Source organism: Gigantopelta aegis, unplaced genomic scaffold, assembly GCF_016097555.1.
Source record: "Gigantopelta aegis isolate Gae_Host unplaced genomic scaffold, Gae_host_genome ctg2066_pilon_pilon:::debris, whole genome shotgun sequence".
NCBI classification, from domain to species: domain Eukaryota; kingdom Metazoa; phylum Mollusca; class Gastropoda; order Neomphalida; family Peltospiridae; genus Gigantopelta; species Gigantopelta aegis.
This window is the reverse complement of record NW_024532839.1, coordinates 88,623-106,755: the sequence shown is the minus strand read 5'-3', so window position 1 is coordinate 106,755 and position 18,133 is coordinate 88,623. Positions and strand designations below refer to the sequence as shown.

Genomic DNA, 18,133 nt, shown 5'->3' with positions numbered 1-18,133 from the left:
AACAAGAGAAAGAGGATATTCTTGAAGAGAATATAGCCTCCATCTGTAAAACACATCAATGCCAGTGTTCAACAAAATGTGGAATGTCGTCTCCATGAGTGTCCTAGAGTACTTCATGATGAGTTTATGTTGCTTTTTCCTGGATCAATGTTGAGCTGGGAGAACTTCGAATTATTACCCTGAGTGAAAGAACAGAGAATGATATGACTGGTTGGTCTCAATCTGTAGAAGAAGAAAGGGAAGAACTATTAGGACATGTAAGTATCATAACTATTTTGAAGAGACTCATTCCCATACTGTTGGATAATTTGCATGGTATCATCATCATCATGTAGTCTCATTCCCAGATTTGCTTGTGTCTAGGAACAAGACTATAAAATTACACTAATACATTAACTGTTGTTATGTAGTTTGTTGACAGTGCTAAAGAGATCTGTAGCAGACTTACTGGAGCTGGATACTGGGCCGATTTCATTGATCCATCTTCGGGAAGAGCAGTGAGTTTGAAGGATGCTCACCAAATGATATTAATTTCTTTCTTCCAGTTTTATGGACCATATTCTAACAATACTCTCTTTGAAACGGATGATCGATTTCGTTATCTTGATTTTGATATTTTAGATTTGGGTTGTTGCAAATGTATAACACATCCTGTATGGGGCTCACATATATTTGTTGGTACTGTATTTACAAATGCACCAGTTAACTCTTCACCACTTCAACTAATACTTCAATTATGAAGTATCACAGCTCACCTCCTTAGATCATTGACTTGTAACAATTGTGATTTTAAAAAAACAGAATAGAACAATATAAATTTCATTATTTATTTTATGAAAAATCTGTTATTTTTAATACAAGAATTCTCACTGATTGGTCATGACTACAAGATGCTAATAATAGTCTAGACTGGGCTGACTTGTCAGGCAATGGTTCCATCGGATACGTTGCACTGTAGAGGTGTGGTTTAAGCTAGTAGGGAGGTCAAGAAAAATATATTATTTGATATTTGATACAATGATCGATAAGGATACAATGGATGTATTGTCATCAATGGAGACCACACCCCTTTGTCTGCCATGAAATTTGTGAAAATAATTTCTCCATTTTCTAACCCCATAGCTAATAGATACCTGTATGATGCATATACTGGTCACATGATTGTCACATGTTAATCAACACACCTATCACATGACATCATCCTAGGTGCAAAGTCTAATGCTGTTACGGGCTGTGGGAGGTCCAAAGGTGTGTTTACTAGTCTCCATCCATTTCCACAGTCAGTAGCAGAGAGAAATGAGCTGTATTTACTCCAGACACATACCTAAAAAGGAGAAAATATGACCTCCTCCTCCTCCTTATTTTAATTACCTTTTTATCTCTTGATCCTGTGGCAAAAATAGCGGTCATCATGACTCCAGCTACAAGTCCATATTATACGAGTATGGGTTTTACTCTTTTTGTCCATTTGAGCTATACAACTAAACATTTCTAAAAATGATGTCATAATGACATCTCAACCATTAGTATAGATCAAACCTTTTGATTGGTCTGAACTTTGTTGCCATAACGACCAACATCGATCTCTTGACACAGCTAGCAACATGGTTCCACAATGAGAGAATGCTAATTGTGTCACAGTGAGGGCGTGACAAGTCAAAACACCACTTGATGCCATGATTTTGTATCCCATACTCTAATGGCAGCATGCTCTAGACTGCTTGCCTAAATATTATAAATAAATAAAAAATATATATATAAAGGCCAGATTCAGTCTCATACCCAACTCAGAATGTATGAATGGGTATGAGGCTACTCAGAAAGACAGACCTTACAGGCAGAAGCAACAAGATATCCATTAGTTGCTACACAGTATAGTTCATAACCATGTCCATATCTATAGTATAACACCAACAGCTGGACAAATGATATATGTACAAACTTACAGCTTTTGTGTTTCAGGCCAAAGTGTATTTTGTAGCAAATGTTCTTCAATAGGAGGCTCTAATAAATTAGTAATAAAAGAAAGGATTACATCATAATGACATCATAATGTACCAGAGAGATCTATAGGTGTAAATATTGGAACTTGACTGCTGAAACTGTCTTTTAATAGAGTGTTAGCGGAGTCTTCACTTCTAACTCTATATGACTTAATTCTTCTCAAGTAGAACAGAGGAAGTAAGAGTAGAACAGAGGAAGTAAGAGATCACAAAATAATGAACTAGGTCATCATACCATTAGTAAATATAGCTTTGTTAGACAGTCCTAGGGCTGGAACACTAGCTCCTAATGGAAGTGTTTCACTGACCTAAAATTAAAATTACAAAATCATTAAGACTGCTTACTGGAAACTTACTTGAATGTCTGTCTTGGATACTCGTGATAAATTCCCGACAAAATTCTTCGGGGCCTCAAACACACGAAGAACCTACAAACAGCTGATCTAACAATAAAATATTAACATAAAAACCTTTTCATCAGCTCCTGAAATGAAGTGAAATGTAGAGAGCAGTGCTATACACTGGAGATCATATCCATGAATCTGAGGACGTGCTAACTCATGCCAACTAGTCTGAAATATAAAAGGGACAGTATATAGACAGAGATATGGGTAATATACCTTTCCATTAGGTATTACCCACGGAGCATGGAGACGTGTTGATTGATCACTACTAACTGATAACAAATAAGATCCTTTCTTGGGCTCCCAGCATAAATCCTATTATAGAATGTGAAGACAATCATCATTAAAAGGTTATCTGACACACTTGTACTGGTCCAAAGTGACCACTAGGTGCCACCAGGGCTGCCATAATTCTATTATTTCATTATCTTCACTGGTGGACATGGTTCTCTTTTTCCATATATGAAAAGCACCTTGGTAACCATGAGCAAGAATAGTGTCTCCTCTTGGACCAAAGATACCTCCATACAATCCAAGGGTATTACCTCCAACCTCTCCACACACGTACCTATAATTCACGACTGTTTAGTGATCAATACTGGCCACACCTACTTGTTCAAGCCACACCCCACTGGTATCAGGTTTCCATAGTATCATAGTTTTATCCATTGAGGCTGATAGAAGACAAAGAGGCTGAGTGTGGCCAGATGGTGTCTCATCCAAAAAGGGACACCATTGACAGCTGTATACCCAGTCATCATGTCCATAAAGAACTGCTTCCAAAGTCACAACATGTTCCATTTTGTCAAGCACTTGAAATCGATTTCCTTGTAGACGCAATTCTCCTACTTCAGAGGAGCCAGTTAAAGTGGTGTGGTCTTCTCTTGGCACAGTCTCCATAATCGAATGTAAGTATCTTGTGAACATGAAGCAAGGAGTAAGTCCCCATTATCTAATGAGATAATGATTATAGAATTGTTCCTCTTGTGTTACCTTCTTGAATTATATGTATGTCTCTAATCCAGTCATCATGACCTATTAAACTGAGCACCTTCTCATACTAGAAAATAATAACTTAATAATAACTTTGTCCATCCATTCATACACCAATCTAATGGCTATCTATCCATATGTCTATCCATCCATCCCATACACCAATCTAATGGCTATCTATCCATATGTCCATCCATCCATTCATACACCAATCTAATGGCTATCTATCCATATGTCCATCCATCCATTCATACACCAATCTAATGGCTATCTATCCATATGTCCATCCATCCATCCATACACCAATCTAATGGCTATCTATCCATATGTCCCATCCATCCATACACCAATCTAATGGCTATCTATCCATATGTCCATCCATCCACTCATACACCAATCTAATGGGCTATCTATCCATATGTCCATCCATCCATCCATACACCAATCTAATGGCTATCTATCCATATGTCCATCCATCCACTCATACACCAATCTAATGGCTATCTATCCATATGTCCATCCATCCATCCATACACCAATCTAATGGGCTATCTATCCATATGTCCATCCATCCACTCATACACCAATCTAATGGCTATCTATCCATATGTCCATCCATCCATCCATACACCAATCTAATGGGCTATCTATCCATATGTCCATCCATCCATCCATACACCAATCTAATGGGCTATCTATCCATATGTCCATCCATCCACTCATACACCAATCTAATGGCTATCTATCCATATGTCCATCCATCCATCCATACACCAATCTAATGGGCTATCTATCCATATGTCCATCCATCCACTCATACACCAATCTAATGGCTACTAATGTCTATCCATATGTCCATCCATCCATCCATACCCAATCTAATGGGCTATCTATCCATATGTCCATCCATCCACTCATACACCAATCTAATGGCTATCTATCCATATGTCCATCCATCCATCCATACACCAATCTAATGGGCTATCTATCCATATGTCCATCCATCCATCCATACACCAATCTAATGGCTATCTATCCATATGTCTATCCATCCATTCATACACCAATCTAATGGGCTATCTATCCATATGTCCATCCATCCATTCATACACCAATCTAATGGGCTATCTATCCATATGTCCATCCATCCATACACCAATCTAATGGCTATCTATCCATATGTCCATCCATCCACTCATACACCAATCTAATGGGCTATCTATCCATATGTCCATCCATCCACTCATACACCAATCTAATGGGCTATCTATCCATATGTCCATCCATCCATCCATACACCAATCTAATGGCTATCTATCCATATGTCCATCCATCCATTCATACACCAATCTAATGGGCTATCTATCCATATGTCCATCCATCCATACACCAATCTAATGGCTATCTATCCATATGTCCATCCATCCACTCATACACCAATCTAATGGGCTATCTATCCATATGTCCATCCATCCATCCATACACCAATCTAATGGCTATCTATCCATATGTCCATCCATCCATTCATACACCAATCTAATGGGCTATCTATCCATATGTCCATCCATCCACTCATACACCAATCTAATGGGCTATCTATCCATATGTCCATCCATCCACTCATACACCAATCTAATGGGCTATCTATCCATATGTCCATCCATCCACTCATACACCATCTAATGGGCTATCTATCCATATGTCCATCCATCCACTCATACACCAATCTAATGGCTATCTATCCATATGTCCATCCATCCATCCATACACCAATCTAATGGCTATCTATCCATATGTCCATCCATCCATCCATACACCAATCTAATGGCTATCTATCCATATGTCCATCCATCCACTCATACACCAATCTAATGGCTATCTATCCATATGTCCATCCATCCATCCATACACCAATCTAATGGCTATCTATCCATATGTCCATCCATCCATTTATTCATATCTATTACTTTATCATTTTGATGAATAAAAAGATGTACTTTGCCATCATCTCCTCCACATGTTAATAAAATTACTACATTACATGAAATAATCTATAGAACATATAGACAAACTACTTACTATCGCTAGCTGGTAAAAAATAGCAGTCTATACCAAAAATAAATCCACGTCCAAATGATATAGTTTGATAAGCTGTGAACTGATCTAAAGATATTATTGATAACTCTTTATTAATAACTACTAATAATACAATTATTACCTTCCTTGATGTCTTTATTCCAAATTATCACTGAAGAATCAGATGAACTAGAAAACAGACACGCCCCTGTCTCTGTATATGTAGCAGCAATACAAATGACAGGCTCTGAATGAGATCTCAGTATATCCACACAACAGAACTATACAGAGGGTATAACCCTGTCATTAATACTAATTAATACCTCATTAGATTCATTTTTCTCTCCATATGTGTATGGATTTATCCACAGAACCAGAAACAAGTTCTCTCGGCCGTTCGGCAACTATATGACCACACCCTCTATAATTAATCCATTGAACACAGTTGACTCTTTCAGTGTGTCCATGAAGAGTAGTTATAACATTCAATATATCAGGATTGTCCTCCTAAAAATTGAATGAGAGGGTTAAATAATCATTAATTTTATGTTAATTACCTTTTTGGCTTCAGCTAAAGCTATAGACTTATCAGCAGCAAAGGCTAATGTTCCTGTTTGATGCCAACTGACAGCATGAGGCGTTCTGTTGCAAGCAATCGAACAATACAACAAAGACACGTCCATGCTTAAAACACGTGTTCGTATAGTTTACGGAAAATTAAACGGAGTAAACAAAATTATTATACATTTATGACACTGTATTATGAAATAACTTTAATTATACAAGGAAGCTCAAATTGTCTCCAAATGTTTTATTTTCTAACTTTTTGTTTTGAAATACGCCAAGCATTAGCTTCTTCATACCTGTAGTAATCAAATGGAATCAAATGAAATCAATATCACATTATAAACAATCAAATTAAGATCATATCAAATCAAGATCATATCAAGATCAAACCTGTTATAAAGAGGCTCAACACGTTCTTGTTTCTTTCTTTTACTAAGTTTTGTCGGATCAGAAAACTTGAAAAAAGCTGGAGCAAATTCAACTAGCCATCTTGGATCAATAGCTGTTGTCTCTCTCATATATTCTTTAGTTGTAAGAATTAACTCATGATAAATAACCCTATGAACGAGAAAAGTAAGAAAGTACTCATTACACAATATATCAAGTACCAGTCAGGTTGTCTGTTAAAGAGAGCACTAGATGGATGTATGTATACTCCTTGATTGTCAACAATTGTTTTGTAACCTTCTTGAGGGTCCTAAACACACATTATTACAATCTTCAAACTATATTAAGGCTTACCTTTCTTGCAGCATTTCTAAAAAATCCTGAAGCAATAGCTTTCTGAACACGTGACACATTTTTACCACATGAAACTACATCTAGTTTATGTCTACAAGAAAATAAATAAAATATTTTAACTCTTGACCACATGTCAAAGGGTTAACAGGATGGTAGCTCCACCCACCTGTCCATTATGCCCAACATTTGTTTACGTACATCTTGTGCACGTCTTAAAGTCCTGGCTTGAATGAAGTTCTCAAAACACCAAGCATTGGAGAACTTGTTATTTTTTCCATGCATTATAAACAGCTAATAATGTCAAATGATCACCTTCTGGTTGATTAAACTTGGCTTTGCGTTGATCGGCAATAGCTTGCTTGTCCTGAGAGAGAAAGTAATAAGTTATTTCTTTTTTTTTCTATTTACCTTAGGTCGATAGAAAACATTTTGTACAGATAACATTGAGACAATTGTTAGTATCTCTTCACTGCATCCAAGATGAACAGATTGTATTAACATTTTTGATAGTTGTGGCTCCAAAGGAAATTCTGCCATCTGTGTATGATAATGTAAAAGTAACAATTTCTCTCTGTCTGTCTGTCTCTCTGTGTGTGTGTGTGTGTGTGTGTGTGTGTGTGTGTGGGTGTGTGTGTGTGTGTGTGTGTGTGTGTGTGTGTGTGTGTGTGTGTGTGTGTGTGTGTGTGTGTGTGTGTGTCTCTCTCTCTCTCTCTCTCTCTCTGTTTCTGTCTCTCTGTCTCTCTCTCTTTGTTTCTGTCTCTCTCTCCTTACTCTTCTCCCAAGTCTAGTTAGCAAGCCTTCATCATCAAGAGCACTTAAAGAGTGTAGTTGTTCCATAGCTGATATTAATGTCTATTATATTAAAGGTAAGTTCATCAGTCCACTGTCTATAAGTTTGTGCTCTTACCTCCATGGGGGGTGGATCCATAAAGTCAAATGATAGAAGGTCATTAATACCCATAGCTTTTAATTGTATTACAGTACTGGCTAAATTGGTTCGTTGAATTTCAGGGACAGCTGTTGGTAACATTTCATCACGATATGCTCTCTCTGTATAAAGTCTAAAAGCAATAATATAATTATTATAATCACTATCTATCTATCCATTTACTTATCTATCCATCCATCCATTTATCCATCCATCTATCCATTTACCTATCCGTTTATCCATCCATCTATCCATTTACTTATCTATCCATCCATCCATTTATCCATCCATCCATCCATTTACTTATCTATCTATTGATCAAATACCTATAGCATTTTCCTGGTCCAGTTCTCCCAGCTCTACCTGATCTCTGTTTAGCTTGAGCTTGTGATATTGGTGTAACAACAAGTGCGTCTAATCCACTTTTACTATTATATACTTTTTGTTTGACAAATCCAGATCTACAACATAATATATACCATCAATTGTTAGTGAAGTCTCTGCTATATTAGTAGCAATCACTACCTATAATATAATAAATAGACTTCAATCAATTGGAATGCTTACTTTACGACTTCCTGGAGGAGCAGGTTCAAATATTCTTGTTTGCATTTCACTTGGTAGGGCACTATACACAGGTAGAATGATCAGTTCAGGTACCTGGGGAATGTTAAGTAGCTTTAATATATATAATATTTATCTAACACTTACTTCTGGTCCTAATGACTTCATTCGCTCGTAGAGAATTTCGCAAGCTGTATCAATCTCTTCTTGTCCAGTTAGAAAGAGCAAAATGTCTCCTGGAGGCTCAGTGAGGTGGATTTGCATGACACCTATTATGAGGCATCTAGATAATCTGATTCTGGTTCTTTAGTGTAGAGTATATCGACAGGATAAGTACGACCAGGGATTGTAAGATAGGCTGTGTGTGTGTGTGTGTGTGTGTGTGTGAGAGAGAGAGAGAGAGACAGAGAGAGAGAGAGACAGAGAGGAGAGATACAGAGACAGACAGGAGAGAGGATTCTAATACTGTTAATGGTTAAACTTACAGCTTCATAGAAATAAGATGAGAATTTAACAGCATCTAGAGTGGCTGATGTTACTATCAATTTTAAATCTGGTCTCTTTTGAACAGCTTGTTTCATTAGACCAAATAGGACATCATATGTATGGTTCTCTCGTGAGCTTCATCCAACATTACAATCGAGTATTGTTTAAGATCTGGATCAATGAGACACTCTCAATAACATACCATCTGTCATGTATTTAATGATAGTCTCCTGACTAGTGCAGTCCTCAAAACGGATAGTATAACCGACCTATGAAAGGATACACATTGGATGAATGAATGCATTGACGGAGAGATAGATAGATGGACACATAAAATAATCGACTTAAATACTTCTTGTCCAAGACGACATCCAAATTCTTCAGAGACTCTCTTGGCAACAGACATGGCTGCAACACGACGTGGTTGAGTACAACCAATTTTTCCCATCACACAGAATCCTTCCTCAGCTAAATACTGCGTCATCTGAGTAGTCTTACCAGATCCTGTCTCTCCAATAACAATGAGAATCTGATTCTTCTTCACAGCCTATTCAATATTAAAATAAATAAAAGACAAAGGGGAGTGGTTCAAATACTGACCTCAACTAACTCTATCTTGAGTTTATATATTGGTAGACTCTGTCGTTGTTCCAAGATGGAGAGTTTGTGTTTTCTTACCATATGATGCTTTTAAACCTCCAAATGAGACTCTCTTCCATTCTGGAAGTTCAGGAGGATCAACCATCTGTTTAAATTCTGTAGCTAAATATCCTATCGAGATAATATAGGAGAGTAAAAGAACAGCAAAAATAATTACATACCTCCAGCTGTATTTCCTGGTACAGGATCAATCCAGTTTTGCCAATATCTCGAGGGACATTGTCCATTTCAGCTTCACGTTGAGCTTGTCTTATTTCCCGTCTCTCCTTTGACAGAGCACTCTGTGTTTGTGCAGCACGTTGAAGACTCCCATCAGGATTCTTAAAAAATACAATAGTATATTTAGTACAATGTAGCAAGTCTGAATAATATTACTCATGTGTTTTTAAAAGGCTTTTTATAAATCAAACCATATTATGATAAATAGTATATATGTATTATACCTTGACTATTTTGACGGGAGAGTGACTGACAGAGAACTTTGTTTGTCCTCGTAGAAACAATGGTTCTTCATCAACTATTTCAATCTCGATGTCTTCATCAGATCCAGCATCATCTTCGGCAGGTAAAATGCCAGTCTCCTCATCAAACCCAGGATAATCAGTTTTCTCCAATACTCCAGCTGCAATTAACTGTAAATAATTATTATAATTAATATACTTTTAAAAAGCTATCATTATACTTGCTTGATCTCCCATTTTTCGGGAGATGTCATGCGAGTAGCACCACGCCCACTTGTGCCATCATCATCCATCATTGTTAATCCTAGATTACTAGGTCGGTCTGGATTTCTAGCTGAAGAACTTTCTTGCGTCTCACCACCTACTAACATCCGGTTCATTGTTGGATTAAGATCTTTACCAGTCTCCTGATCCACATCCTATAATGAATGTTATTTAACTGAATATTCAAGAATATCCAAAAATATCCAACCTTAATAGAGAGACTCATTTTGTTACCAGTGATTGAAAGAACTTTCACTTTGATCTTTTGACCTCTTTTAACAACCTCACCTACATCTCTGACACGCCCCTCTCGACGTAACTAAATATACCAAATCAAATATTGTTATTATCATTTAATTCACTATAGTACCTGTGATACATGTACCAGACCCTCGTGTCTTCCTCGGACCCCTTCCAGTTGTACAAAGCAACCAAATTGCATAATACTGCTAACTTTACCATCATAAATCTGAAAATAGTTTAAATTATAAAGATACATTTTATTATTAACATACTTGTGATACAACTGGTTGGGAGGGTTTTTCATGACGACTCCTTTGATCCCAGCGACCAGAACGGGGTGATCGAGACCTGGATCGAGATCGTGACCTAGACCGTCGACGTCTTCTTTCTCTACTTCTGTCTCTATGACGACGATGTTGTTCGGACTAGATCGTGAGCTTCTTCTTTTATGATGATCTTTCTTTTCAGTAGATTGAGTCTCCAGTGGTTTAGACATCAGAGCTTCCAGCTACAAACAAGGTATATTAGTATCTCTCCATTCTCAGAGTTCTAACCTCATCCATTGTCTTTTGAGCTTCTTCGCTATCTTCCTCAGGAATTATTAACTCTTTGGCTCGCATTGGATCATCGGGATACAAAGACCTGGATATTTTCTCTTCTTATCCAACAATTCTGGATTTTCATCAATCTCAGCCTTTTCTTCAAATTCAGTATCTTTTTTCTTTTTCTTGGTACTTCCTGGAAATGATAATGTCATGAAATTCTCACTAGTGGAAATGGTTATCAGTCCATTTTTAATTTATATAAATAGATATTTAAACTGGAAAATTAGTTTTTATGAGGAGGATGTGTTGTTGTGGGTGGAGCTTACCTTTACCACTTCCTGGGGGCTCATGGTCTGGATGATTCGTAAGAGATTAGACACAAATGACTCCTGTAATTACAAGACATTATTAACTTTATATTAATGTACATGACTTACAGAGAACTCAGCTCCATTTTTTACAAGAGCCTTTTTAAATTTTTCTAGCGTCTTATGTTTGTCAGCCAAATTAATAATGAACTCAGCTAATAAATATGATTAAAATAAAATAGTTAATGAACTAATAATTGTTTTTACCTAAGTCTTTGTCATTAAGACCCAGATGATTTTCAAGCTCGGTACACACCTTAGAGACGAGAGACAAATACTCTAGTTGCTCTATCTCAGCCATAATCAGCTATAACAGGAGGACATCAACTAGACGTTGTGAATGCACAAAGGGTTAAAATATGCAACACAAGCTTATTATTAACCCTTTGTAATCACCTTAAAATGATTGAAGCAGAAGACACTTCTCTGCTAAAAACCGTCTCCCCTGAGGCTATATTTAACTTACCACTTTATGAACATTATCTAGTAATCGATACGCGCCCAAAACAAGATTATGAAGCAGGTCATATTGCTACAGCTGTGTCTTATCCTTATCCCAATGGCTTAATCACTGAAGAAGAAAGAGATGCGACTCTATTTCATTTTGCGAGAGACTATGCAAAGGAATTTTATCGACCAGAAAATCCCAATCCGTTAGTTTCTATATGGAGCTGGAGAGAGAGATAGTATGTCTTTAGCTCATGCTCGTTGGTTAGCAGATAAACTATTTCGTCTCAAGCAACAAAGAAGAACTGTGGTTCCTTTCTCGAGTCAAGAAGCTGAAGAGAGACAACAGCAAGCTTTATTGGATGAAGATAATTTTGATCCATTTGAAGGATTTTGTCAGACTGTGATTGATAAAGTACAAGAGATTTGGTTATTGCAAAGAGGTTATCAAGAGTTTCTCTCTGAGTATCCTTTTCTCTGTGGACACGTTCTGTTATTGAAGAAATGTTTCCAACACCTCATCAAATTGTACGCCAAGTCTTTATGGGATCACGTGTCGTGCCTTTGTCACATGACTGTCTTATGAAAATGGGTATTACTCACATGATTATTTCTGAATTTCAAGAGCTTGATTGGCGAGAATTAGATAGTGTTATGGTTTTTACGATGTGCAATAAGAGATAGAAATAACGAGAACATGATTTCTTGTTGGGAGACCAGCTGTCAATTTATAGACCAAGCTGTCCTCTCAGGTGGGCGTGTCTTAATTATATTGCATGGACGATCCAGGTCAGCTTCGGTAGCTCTTGCTTACCTTATAAGGAAAATGGGAGTGGGATTTGAGTTGGCATGGCAACATTTGCGGAGTAAATGTTGGCATTTAATTGACAGAAGTTTTAGTATATGAATCTCAACTTCATGAGTGGGCGGTATTACAAACTCATGCAATTCCTGATCGCTAATATAATAGTTAATAAATCCCTCTCTTTATTAATAATAAAAAATAATGGTGTTATATTTTGAAAAAAGTTGTTATATTATTTTTGTCTTGTTTTTAATTGTTTATAATCTATTACAACATAATAATAAAGGTATCCTAGAATGAACAAACCAGATGCAGCAAGTTTTATAAACATTTGAAAGTGTTTTAATTCCCTTCCAGTGTAATAACTCTTGCCATAATCTACATGGTGAGTTAGCCCCGCCTTTTAATAATTAGTCACTCTTGCAAATCAAAAAGATAAAACTATATTATTTTTGTTTATAGTTTTGCTTTCTCCTTTAGTTCTAGTTTTGCAACAGTTTCTAAATGTACAATATCTGGACCATCTGCTATCCTTAGAGAACGAGCTATTACAAACAAATGGGCTAGTGGACTGTCCTGTGACACTCCTAATGCTCCATGAAGTTGAATGGCACGATCTACTACACGACAAGCCATTTGAGGCACAGCAACTTTAATGGCTGCAATCTGGAATAAAAAAGATATTAGGGAGTATGTTGGCCATGGTAACAAAAGAGAAATACCTGTTTACGTGCCCCTTTTATTCCAATAGTATCTATAGCATGAGCTGCATTGAGAACAAGAAGACGACATTGATCGATTTCAAGTCTTGATTCAGCAATAGCCGTACGTACCGTTTGCTAATAGACCAAATGATTATATCTATCTGAACAGCTGACTTACTTGATGGACTAATCGTTTACCAAATGCTTTCCTCTCAATAGCTCTACTGCACATCATATCAACAGCTCTCTCTGCCATACCAATTAATCTCATACAATGATGGATTCTACCTGGTCCTAAACGACCTTGAGCTATTTCAAATCCTCTACCTTCACCTGTTGTAAGAGTGGAGAGATAGAGAATTATAGATAAATGTTAGTTTTGACCTAGGATGAGATTCTCAGCTGGAACTCGGACATGATCATAATTAATTTCCAAGTGGCCATGAGGAGCATCTTAAATAAAATCATTTATGACAAAAATGACTGAATACAATACCAAGATATCCAAATACTGAAAGGGGGCGGATTTTCTTCACTCCTGGAGTGTCCAGAGGTACTAAGATCATAGAATGTTGATGGATTCTACAAGAAGTTGTAGGGAGAACTTATGTGTTACAAATATCATGCTATAATTGATGTACCTGTCTGCATCAGGTTAGTCTTGCCCATCACTACAGCAACTTTACATCGAGGATCACCAGCACCTAAACTTTAGATCACATGCAAGTCACATGATAATCACACATACCACTAGACCACCATTTTAATCCATTGACTTCATATTCATCTCCAATTCTCTTTATTGTACACTCAATATTAGTAGCATCACTGGAGGAAACATTTGGCTCTATAAGGACATGTAACCATAGCAACAACCAATGAACATATAATAAGTACCTGTCATACTGAAACAGGATCTAATCTTCCCTCTAGTAAAGGTTTCAGCCATTTTTCTTTCTGTTGTTCACTGCCATACATATATAGTACCTCCATATTACCTGTGTCTGGTGCACTGCAGTTGAAAACTTCTGAAGACAATGGGAACGTCCCATTTCTTCTGCCATAGGAGCATACTCAAGTTGACTTAATCCAGAGACTCCTGGTAAAAACAGGTTCCACAAACCAGCTAGACGAGCTACTTCTTTGAGTTCTTCCATAATAGGGTGGTATAGTCCACATTTTATCAGGGTTGGTTATATGTTCGTAACATTCCTATAGTAAAATTGTGTATAATATTTATACTTTCTTTATAATCTATTGAAGTACCTTTTCTACAGGATAAATATATGCATCCATAAAGACTTTGAGAAGAAGTAACAATTGTTTAGCTTTGTTAGAATAAGGTATAAAGTCCAAATATGATGGTAGGGTAGGTAGCTTAATGGATTTGCTACAAGTAGTGTCATGATATTTATTATGTGAAATATAATGACTTGTCTTACTCAAAGAAAGAACAAGCAGATACAGCCAAGGTTTGACGGAATGTTTTGAAACTTTTAGTAGCCTCACTACTAGCATTGCCATGTAATCCTCTAGCATAAACTCCCTATACAAAATGGGTGTGATCAAAACATTTGAGGAACATCCACTCACTTGAGCAATGGCTGCCATCCTAAAAGCAGCCATGGCTCGAAAAAATGACCAATTCTCCAATGGATGAGGTATTCCAGCTGCTTTAGCATACCACTCAGTGAGAGTGATTTCATCAGGAGCACCAGGAGCATTGTTTAGAGTTAACTTGCTTGGAAAAGTTAGATACATCATACAGAGATGTCCAACATCAACTAGGGATGTCCCAACGTACTAAGCTCCCAATCTAATACAGCTATCACTCTTGGCTAATAGTTTATTGAATTAAATAAGTCAGCTTACGTTACTTACTTCAGTTGGATGAAAAATAACATTTTCTGGTCTGTAGTCACCATGAACAATAACTAAATGAATATATTATTATGATATTGATTTATATAATGTAATTGACCTTTCTGACCTTTTGGATGTGGAGTAGAAGGAATGTTCTCTGGGAGCCATTTCATAAGTTTTTCCATTTCTGATATAGGATTACCATCAATACATGACATACGATAGTTGTTAGACCAGACTGATATCTAAAAACAGGTTTAACTGGTTAAACAAGATCTCCCTCATCAATTCAAACCTGACGTTCACAGTAGCTCCTTTTGCTCCGTCCACCAAAGTCTTGTAATTCTAACTTATCCCAATCAATACAATGTAATTGAGCTAAAGTCTCAATTACAGATTTATATAACAACCTTCTCTCTTCAGGTGATACTCCAGGTAAAGAAGCATCACGAAATATTCGTCCAACAACATATTCCATTACATAAAATGATGCACCAATAACGTGGACATCAGTGCATAATAAATAAGGACGTGGTACAGGGAACCCAACGGAATAAAGAGCAGAAATTACTTGATATTCTCTGTCAACCTTGAAAGGAAGAAGAATGAACACGGTCATTTATTATCTGCTCAAAATGAACCAATGTGCTTTACCCTGTGAGCTCCTAACAATAAGTCACCGAATGGTTGTTTTCTTAGTACGTATTTCTGTCCACTATCCGTTTTGGATCAGAAAGGTTGGATTAGACTCACCATGACTAGAAAAGAGAGTAATCCACGAAGTTCTTCACTGACTTACATGAATTGCTGAACAATAAGATTTCCTCTGCTACATTTAAAACTCTCAACTGGTCCACTAAATATTGATAAAGATTGTCAATATTAATTGATGTCTTTGTGGTACATCTATTAACTCCATTTTTGTGGAAGTAGCCCCACCTTTATGCATACTTTCTATTAAATAAAAATAATAATATCAATGACGTATGTCTGTTTTTTCTATCTCGTTTAACATGTTTTTTTTTTAGGGCACTTTTTTTTTTTCATCCATTGTTCATCATCAGAACTTGAACAACTACTGTGAGTATTGCTTTCTTTTCTTTCTTTTCTTTGTTACTTTTTTTGATTCCTCTTCCTCGTCACTGTCAGACTCCTTTCTTCTACGTCTCATTTTTTCTGATCTATCTCTATGCTTAGATTTATTGTCCCTTGTATCCTCTTTGTCTTTGCTCTCTGCTTTTTTAGTTTTCTGGTTACACATAAAGTAACAAACATGTCTGAACAAACTTACTTGAGTATTTTTTTGCGTTTGACGAGGAGAGAATTGAGCCACACATCTCTGTTATTGCTGTCTCCTCATCATCTGATACCACAAATTGTTGTAATGGATCTTTAGTATCTATAACTCTCTCTTTGACACATTGTTTGAACGTAGTCCATCATTGATGCTGTCCCAGTCTGTTATTATTGGTTGTTCAAATGGTCTACCTATACAAATATTAATGGATAAATAATAATAATAATGATATATAAGTTAATGAATGGATAAATAATAAGAATAATGGATGTATAAGTTAATGAAAATGGATAAATAATAAGTATAATGGATATATAAGTTAATGAAATGGATAAATAATAAGAATAATGGATCAATACATAAGTGAGTACAGATCAAATACCTTGACTATCAAGTTTTGGTTTTCCAAATAAAGGACACTAATAATTGTAACCAAGGTAACACATTAATTAATTAATTAATTAATTTACTTCTCTATCAGTATTAACATGTCCCCATTTACCACACCTAATACATTTTACATTTCGGACTTCAATACCAAATGGTTTTATCAACAATACGATCATTATCCTTTGCATAACTATGATGAATCAATTAATAATATTATTAATTAATTATTAATTAATAAGAGGGAATACCTCTCCCTGGGTGGAGCTTTGTCTTGTCTCTGCCAATCAAATTTGAGTTTTGTGCTATCATCTTCTTCACCCTCCTGAGTGAGAAATGGATGAATTGATGTATATAATGGACGCACGCCAAATTGACCTTTGATACTTGATCTTTATTATCTAATGATTAATACATTTAAAAATACATGTAATGAGTAACTGACCTTTTGCAAAAGATGGCGGAGGTTCGTACATAAATTCATTGGATTAGTTTTGACCTATTAATTCCCTATTAAGGGATATATACCCTATACAAAGTACATGTACATATGTACACTACTTGGCTTTGTATGCTCTTGTTCCTTTAAATACTGAAGTCGAAGTTCTTCCTGTCGTTTCTCTTCCATTTTTAATTGCTCTTTGGCCTCCCATACCTAAACACGTCGATAGAATTAATAGTCACATGACTGTCACGTGATATGTAATGTTTATCAAAAACCAATCAAGTTAATATTTAAGTCAGTATGATTATAATACCTTTTTCAAGTTTCTGAAACTGCCTGGATGAAAATCCTTGTTGCCCATAAAATTCTCATAGCTGTGAGCCATCTTGAAAAATGGGTGGAGAATAGGAGGAGCATGTAAAAGTATACAAATAGTGTACAAAAATATCCGGAGAATCGACGAGCCCACGTTCAGCTGTGGTGTATTGTTTGTCGTCAAATTGTGAAGAACCTACTCTCTTGGGCTGTTAAGTCTTTAGAATCTTTCTTATTGTATAAGGACTCTAATACGATCAAAAAATAAATAAAATATTTGTGGCAGTTTTCTGTGTTGAATAGAAAATTTAAAAGTTCATCTTCATAATGGCCAAGCCAGTTACACATGAAGGTAAAAATGGCACCTCTGCTTTTTCTCTCTCTCTCTTACTCATTCTCATTATTTATTTTTTATGACAGATATTTGACAAAAAAATTGAAGAATATCAAGCGAAACGACAGAAAATCCAAAAAGAAGCCAATGGTAGTAATAAGGTTAGTTGTGTCATTTGTGATAATATAATATAATTATTTTATAGATTGGTTTAATATCTCAAGGTCATTTTG

General features: G+C 36.2%; 3 protein-coding genes across 3 annotated transcripts; all 3 read right to left on the bottom strand.

Annotated features, from left to right (window-relative positions):
* Nucleotides 1-113: 113 nt before the first annotated feature.
* LOC121391303 (elongator complex protein 2-like) lies at nucleotides 114-6,159 on the bottom strand. Its single transcript, XM_041522976.1, is given in 16 exon segments — nucleotides 114-179; nucleotides 1,372-1,398; nucleotides 1,400-1,491; nucleotides 1,540-1,662; nucleotides 1,665-1,725; nucleotides 1,831-1,897; nucleotides 1,947-2,004; nucleotides 2,059-2,106; nucleotides 2,239-2,311; nucleotides 2,342-2,431; nucleotides 2,474-2,575; nucleotides 2,624-2,722; nucleotides 2,772-2,806; nucleotides 2,809-3,283; nucleotides 3,286-3,359; nucleotides 6,102-6,159. Coding segments are annotated over 16 exon segments (1,548 nt in total).
* Nucleotides 6,160-6,287: 128 nt separating this feature from the next.
* Nucleotides 6,288-11,604, bottom strand: LOC121391302 (ATP-dependent RNA helicase DHX8-like). Its single transcript, XM_041522975.1, is given in 30 exon segments — nucleotides 6,288-6,339; nucleotides 6,434-6,601; nucleotides 6,652-6,740; nucleotides 6,785-6,875; nucleotides 6,951-7,057; nucleotides 7,059-7,148; nucleotides 7,193-7,321; nucleotides 7,556-7,636; nucleotides 7,692-7,845; nucleotides 8,039-8,171; nucleotides 8,174-8,237; nucleotides 8,280-8,372; nucleotides 8,424-8,551; nucleotides 8,554-8,634; nucleotides 8,758-8,877; nucleotides 8,880-8,953; nucleotides 8,955-9,031; nucleotides 9,115-9,309; nucleotides 9,363-9,428; nucleotides 9,430-9,524; nucleotides 9,584-9,625; nucleotides 9,628-9,742; nucleotides 9,866-10,054; nucleotides 10,105-10,302; nucleotides 10,356-10,466; nucleotides 10,518-10,616; nucleotides 10,663-10,815; nucleotides 11,262-11,324; nucleotides 11,373-11,458; nucleotides 11,511-11,604. Coding segments are annotated over 30 exon segments (3,237 nt in total).
* A 1,407-nt stretch (nucleotides 11,605-13,011) lies between these two features.
* LOC121391301 (acyl-CoA dehydrogenase family member 11-like) lies at nucleotides 13,012-17,636 on the bottom strand. Its single transcript, XM_041522974.1, is given in 20 exon segments — nucleotides 13,012-13,221; nucleotides 13,278-13,394; nucleotides 13,438-13,592; nucleotides 13,644-13,712; nucleotides 13,756-13,841; nucleotides 13,876-13,963; nucleotides 14,008-14,106; nucleotides 14,157-14,180; nucleotides 14,183-14,302; nucleotides 14,305-14,422; nucleotides 14,424-14,471; nucleotides 14,725-14,805; nucleotides 14,853-15,046; nucleotides 15,049-15,097; nucleotides 15,141-15,193; nucleotides 15,423-15,711; nucleotides 15,777-15,842; nucleotides 15,844-15,880; nucleotides 17,058-17,131; nucleotides 17,565-17,636. Coding segments are annotated over 20 exon segments (2,049 nt in total).
* Nucleotides 17,637-18,133: the final 497 nt, after the last annotated feature.